The 6,758-nt window shown below is 36.1% G+C and overlaps 1 protein-coding gene across 1 annotated transcript; it reads right to left on the bottom strand.

Moving 5' to 3' along the window:
• Positions 1-3,453: 3,453 nt before the first annotated feature.
• On the bottom strand, positions 3,454-5,796 carry LOC131632382 (chloroplast protein FOR GROWTH AND FERTILITY 2-like). Its single transcript, XM_058903134.1, has 2 exons — positions 5,369-5,796; positions 3,454-4,488 (listed from the first exon to the last, which is right to left on the bottom strand). Exons 1-2 carry the CDS (start codon positions 5,663-5,665, stop codon positions 3,682-3,684), a joined length of 1,104 nt encoding a protein of 367 aa, XP_058759117.1. The 5' UTR covers positions 5,666-5,796; the 3' UTR covers positions 3,454-3,681.
• Between the last annotated feature and the right edge of the window lie 962 nt (positions 5,797-6,758).

Genomic DNA, 6,758 nt, shown 5'->3' with positions numbered 1-6,758 from the left:
AAGATCAGCATGGATGTAATCAAGGGATCCATGTGTTCTTTGTTTTCCTTTGTTGAACTTCATTCTGCAAGATTTTCCAAGTACACAGAGTTCACAAAACTTCAGCTTTTCGATTTCGTCTCTACCAAGCAGATTTTGTTTCCCTAATTCGACCAGACCCCTTTCACTAACATAGCCTAATCTCATGTGCCAGATTTCTATCTTCGACAAAGGTTTCGTGGATGCAACATTTGTCGAACCACTTACAACTTCAGCCTCAAGGGTATACAAGCCTTGTTTCTTCACGCCTCTCAAGACTTACTTCGAACCCTTCATGACTCTTAGGATACTTTTCTCTCCTTGGAAAACATATCCTTTCTTGTCGAATTCACCAAGAGAAAGTAGATTTCTCTTCAAATCAGGAACATACCTGACTTCAGTCAACAACCTTATTGACTCATCATGGAGTTTGAACCTCACATATCCAACACCTGCAATCTTGCAAGCCTTGTTGTTTCCCAGCAATACTGATCCACCATCTTGATCACATAATTCCTCGAACAAGTCTTTGTTTGGAGTCATGTGCCAAGTGCAACCTGGATCCATAATCCACTCTCTTCTCGAGCCACTGCTTGAAACCATAAGAATATCAAATGATTCTAAATCATCTTGAATAATGGCTGCATTGCCATTATCCTTACCTCCATGATCTTTCAGGCGTTCAGGGCACACCTTTCTTGTGTGACCCTCCTTCTTACAATGATAGCATCGAATGCCAGATGCTTCGCCGCTGTAAGACTTCGACAGGCTTTTGTCTTTCTTCTTGTCAAAGTTACCATCCTTTCGTAAGAGTTTTCCTTTAACGGCCAAACCTTCGCCAACAGTCGAAGGTTTATGCGCCTTTCGTTCGTTCAGGTCCTTTGAATATATGGCTGATTGATCTTCTTCAAAGGTCAGGGACTCCCTTCCATACAGGAGAGTTTCTTTGAAGTGAGCATGTGATCGAGGCAAAGCGCACAATAGTAACAGCGCTTGATCTTCATCATCAATCTTTACATCAATATTTTCAAGATCAAGAATCAGCTTGTTGAACATATCCAACTGCTCAACCAACACTTTGTCTTCAACCATCTTGAATGAATACAAAGCCTGCTTCAGGTAGAGTCGATTTACCAGCGATTTGGTCATATACAAACTTTCAAGTTTCGCCCATAACCCTGATGTCGTCGTCTCCTTTGATACCTGTCAGAGAACCTTATCACCAAGGCTCAACAAAATTGCGTTGTGTGCCTTCTTGATCATAGTCGTCTTCTCCGCTGCCGTTAATGCAGCATTCATGGCTGCCTCTCCCTTCAACGCTTCCAAACAACCTTGCTGAACCAGTAGGACTTTCATCTTCAAGCGCCACAGACCGAAATCATTCACTCCGGTAAATTTTTCAATCTCATACTTTGTTGACGGCATCTTCTCCACGCTCACCGCACCGATTTGTTGTGAAAAACGATGTCAAGAACAAAATATAAAAGGGAATTAGGGGAGATAAGGAGAACACAAGAATTGGTTATAACTGCTATTCTTTTACTTTTTCTTAAAACAAGATTACAAGTTTACAAGAATAACAAATAACCTCTCTCACCCTAAATTAGGATTTGCAACTTAGCAATGATGAGAGACTAGTATGCTATTTATAATAAAACCTAACATACTAACTAATGGGCTTTTTCCACAAGGCCCATTACACAAGCCAGCTTAATAAACAAGCTAACTTAACAAATTAGGGTTTAAACACTAAAACCTAATTTAACATGCTAACAACCCTAGCATCTTCGACATAAGCATGTGAACAACCTTCGACTTCATGCTTAATCCTGTCGAACCAAGAAACTATCCTTCGATCATACTAGAGTTCGATCCAATATCTCACAGATTAATTTAAGGGTGTAGATTGCAGCATAATGGGGAAGGAGACATCATACAGGAGAGGATCAAGATCCAATTTCTGAATATGTTTAATTGGCATCATCGATGGTGATGATGCTATGGAACCCCCTTTTGTCTTCATGCTATGATATTAAGGATGAGAGATGGTACTTGGTAATGATAGACAAAATCACATCTAAGTCATGTTGTATGCATAGAAATCGAAAATGTATTTCCGGTTTTATATCAGAAGTGTATTTCTGATTTTATATAAATGCAATTTAAAAAAGGTGCGCACCGAAAATATATGTCCGATTTTAGAGGAACAAAATCGGAATTGCAAAGAGTATTTCTTTGTACTATGGGTTGGAATAAGAATTCTCAAAAAAATACTGGCGCAAAAATATTTTGTGATTTCTTATAGGAAGCGAAGGGTTACGAAAAAAGTATATTTTTAGAGAGTTTCTTAATCCACCCCTTGATACTTTTAGGTATCTAGCGCAATTTCATTTAGGCTCCATGTTTCTGGAGATACATACCAGGAAGTACATTTTTTTGGCCAAATTTTAGTTTTTTCCGGAGCTACAACTACGGGACATGTATTTTCTGAGTAAGAAAAGATGCTTCCGGAGATATATCTCTGAAAACAGAATGGTATTTTTGGAAGCGCACATGGTGCCTAATAACCTAATGAGTGAGGTAAGAAACTCCCTATTTTTATTAGCCACATTAAGTTCAATAAAAAACAAAATTTGACAATTTTGTATGAAATAAAAAATAATTTTTATAGTGAGATTGATATAACAAATTCAATAATTGTTCAAATTGAATTGAAAGATGCGGGTTTGTTAGTTACCGTGAGTCAAAATATTTGTGCAAATACTTTTGTTAACATGAGCTGTGATTTAGATCATAATTTAATATTTTATAAGTATATTCTTGCTTAATTTTCTCTTTTTTGTTAACTACAATATTGAAGTTTCTATTTCCAAGTTAATTGCTATGTAATATTTTTTTAGGTTTTGGCCCTCTTTTCTTTAAAAAATTGTTTTTTTATTTGCAAATAGATATTGTTAGATTAAATGTCATCATCAAAATTCAAACTCTGATATTATATTTGTATGGAAATTTATAATGATTGTTACCATCTTTCAAAAAAATTCTTTTTGTATTTGTTGGAATAGCTATTAGATTTTGTCTTTTTAGTTTTATTTTAAAACTTATTGTGGGTTAAACCAACTATTTTGCTCTAAATTTGGTTGAGGTGTAGATTCTGGCATGGGATTGGTTGAAAGTGAAGACATAAGGATTCAATTATTCACTCTCCCTTTGGGGTATTTTGGAATCAATGTTAGGCTTATCAAAGTGGGAAGAGACAAATTGCATAATTAACAAGATTGGCATTATAAAATGGACTAGTGTGGGGCCTGAGATGCCTATTATAAGCATCAGTTTATTGGGGATAGAACGATGCATATAATGGAGTTGGACACGTAAAAAGTGAAACCCAAGACATAACACACATGCATCAACAGAATATTACACAATGTGAAATCCAAGACATAACACATGCAAAAATAGAATCTTGCAAAATCCACTCAAATCTAAAAACATGACAGCTACATAGTTCTAAGCTGAAGAACAATCCAACTACCAGAGTTAACAAACATTAACCAATATCAAATGTTGCATGAATGAAGAACTCTCTACAAACAATAAAATTTTCTCTCTAACACTAAAATGATGATCATAAAGGTTTCCCGGTTGGTTGATTAACGCGTATCAATACAAACTGAACCCAAAAAACTGACTAATGATGATGGCTAACCCAAGCGCTATCGCGATAAGAGAAGAAGCCCAAGTGAGTTTCTCAGTTATTCTAGGCACTCTATCCTTTAGTGCTTGGCTACATGATCCTATAAACACGGTATAGCTTCCCATTGCAACCACAGTTCCAAATAAGAACATGATGAGAAATGCAGCACCGGATACGCGAGAAGGCAACGCAAGAGCAGGCAACACCATCATCAATGCATCTGGTTGCAGTCCATGAACTATTCCAGTGGCAAAAGTAGCAAAACCAATCTTCTTATTTTCTACCACGGGACTATCAAGTCCTACAGCAACAATTGGGGTGGAAACTTCTGAAGCTTCTTTAATTCCCATAGCACCGATAACTAGCAAGGTAATCCCCACCACTCTGGTGCCCCAAGTTTGGATAATTTCAATGTGAAGTTGATCTTTAAGGAGCAAAAATATTAAGCCGAAGATTAACTGACCAGCATCATGGCCACAACCCCAAAGAGCTCCAACAAGAGCACTCTCCGTTCGAGTGCGACCGATTGACAACGGAGCCAAAGCTGCGAGATGGTCAGGGCCTGATAATGTGTGCAAGCAACCAGCAAAGAAACCTGTCCAAGCACTACTTAGGAGCTCCGCACGGATAAGTTTTCCACCAACAGCAGTGGTGGCAGGACCACCGATCTTGGCAGCACTTTGAAAGGTTGCCAAAGCTGCTGGTGCAAAAACTGGTTGAATTAAGAGCACAGCAAGAGCAGAGAGTATTACACATGTCTGAACTGTTATTCCCTGTGGAAAAAAAGTAAGCACAGAAAGTGACTTTTTAAGCTTTAATGGAAAGCTTAAACATCTAACAGAAAACTAATGTGTAAACTGGCTCTATTTAATGTCAACTCTAAGTAACTTCCATCCAAACAAACTAAACAAAAATTACAAAAACAGAAGCCTCTCAGTTGACAATAATAATCACAATAAACCACTATCGGGCTGTTTGGATAAACAACTAAATTAAGTGCTTATCATATACTACATGTTTATGTACAAGGTATTTCTACAACAGAAAGTAAAATAAAATCAAACTATTTTCAAATAAGCTACAACTTGTTTTCAAAATCTATTTTGAACTTAATGGAATGGAACTAAGCTCAAAACAACTTATGTACAACTTAAAAGTCTTAGATTGTTTTCACAAGCTCTTTCAAACAGTCAGACAAACTCTAGCACCAACACCGTGTCTGTGTTAGTATCTTATCCGAAACCAATACGAGATTGTGATTACATTTAATTTATTAATTTTTAAAAATTATTATTAGCGTCGGCGTGTCAGTGTTGTGTTTCCGTTTACCGTGCTTCACAAAAGTCCTCAGTCAAATAACTGAAACTTTACATGTACAATGCACTCATAAAAATACTTGGAATTGAAAAACTAAAGTTAGATAATTTGATTATGACTTGAGATTTGAAACCAGCAAGAAGCCAAAAAGTCAATAATCAACCACGTTACTATTACTAACACCAAGGACAATGAAAGATTCCTATAATTGAAAGAAAAAAAAACACAAGTATATTTGGGAAGATACCTCTAATACAAATTAGAATGAAACATAATTGACTTAAAATAAAATCAAAACGACAGTGAAACACGATGTAAACGACATCAAACACGCACCTTCGGTTTTCTGAAATCGGCGTCAGCATTGACGTGATTGAGTGGTTGAGATTCAATTACGGGGCTATTAGAATCGGTGAGATGAGAAAGTTGAGAAAGTGAGTTTTTAGGTTGCATAGCGAAAAGGGAAGTTGAAGACAAAGATAGCGAAGGGTTTTCATGGTTGAAGGAAGAACGAATCGAAGGAAGAAAACTGAATGTTCCGGAAGGAAAACGAGTAGTTAAAGGGTGAAAAGTAAAGGGTTTGAGTTTGAGGTTAGTGTTAAGAGAAGAGGAAGAAGATAGAAGTCTCTCCATGGGTGAAACTGAAGAAGAGTAAAGAGAAATGAAAGTGTGTTTTTGTTGGCACCTTTTGACTCATAATTATAGGTACCTCTAGTTACACTCCAGGAAGTAGTTTTCCACGTTTGCCCATAAGTAACGTAGTGGATAAACGTCCGTTTCAAATAAATATAATGGGGTTTCAAACTGTGTTTTTGGTTGATTAGTGTCTTACACGTTCACCCATAAAGCAACATGATGGATACTCTTTGCAATCCATATCTCTAAAAAAAAGTTTGCAATAAAAAAAGAAAGAACAAATTAATATTACCAAATTATTCTCTCATAAATGTGGAATGTAATATTATGAAGAGATTAAAAGTAGCGCAGTTAATCGTGGTTCTCCCTATCAAGTTCAATGTCACCTATCAAGTTCAATGTCAATTATTACCATTAGACCAATTAACGATTGGTGATCTTTTTTAGTTAAATTGATAATGGTAGAGTATAATAAATTTCAAATTTTAATCATCACAATGAATCAAGATATTTAATTTCTAAATAAATTTTGGCCATAAAATCAAAGACATAATATTAGCACATAAGCTTTGAGAAAATGTGACATTTGGATTATTTGCAGGGTTTAATTTATTTCATCTTTGAATTGACGAAGAGATTGACAAAATCACAATGACACTGTGGACCAACATACTTGGAATATCGCGATTCATATTCATTCAAGCATTTTAGTTTTTTAGACCTTGTGTTTGGATGAATAAGGACCATGAGTCATGCCCCAAGTTTGAATCATCTAAGATGATTTGTCAAGACTTGAACCTCAGTTTGATGGCTCATCACTAGAAATATAACCACTCAACTAAACATTTTATAAGTCATAATGACACACATATACCTCTATTGTCTTGGCTATGTGTCATACCCCAATTTTTGACCCTAAGATCCTATATCATTCATATCACAATCACTAATCAAGAGCTTCAATTGGAAGTTTTGTTTATGGTGTTGCACTCACCTCATCAATAAGAGGGACCATCAAGCACCAATGATTGTGTATCTTGTATGCTTATACTAACCCAAATACCAAAAATATTGCTTTGTTTCTTTGTAG

The sequence above is a fragment of the Vicia villosa genome, unplaced genomic scaffold (assembly GCF_029867415.1).
Source record: "Vicia villosa cultivar HV-30 ecotype Madison, WI unplaced genomic scaffold, Vvil1.0 ctg.000938F_1_1, whole genome shotgun sequence".
NCBI lineage: Eukaryota > Viridiplantae > Streptophyta > Magnoliopsida > Fabales > Fabaceae > Vicia > Vicia villosa.
This window is presented reverse-complemented; position numbering and strand designations above follow the sequence as displayed.

Bases quoted from the DNA above. Each gene is read 5' to 3' on its own strand.
- LOC131632382 (XM_058903134.1), bottom strand. From the start codon at position 5,665: ATGGAGAGACTTCTATCTTCTTCCTCTTCTCTTAACACTAACCTCAAA. The intron at 4,489-5,368 runs GTGCGTGTTTGA...TTTTTTCCACAG, and splicing joins CCGATTTCAGAAAACCGAAG to GGAATAACAGTTCAGACATG.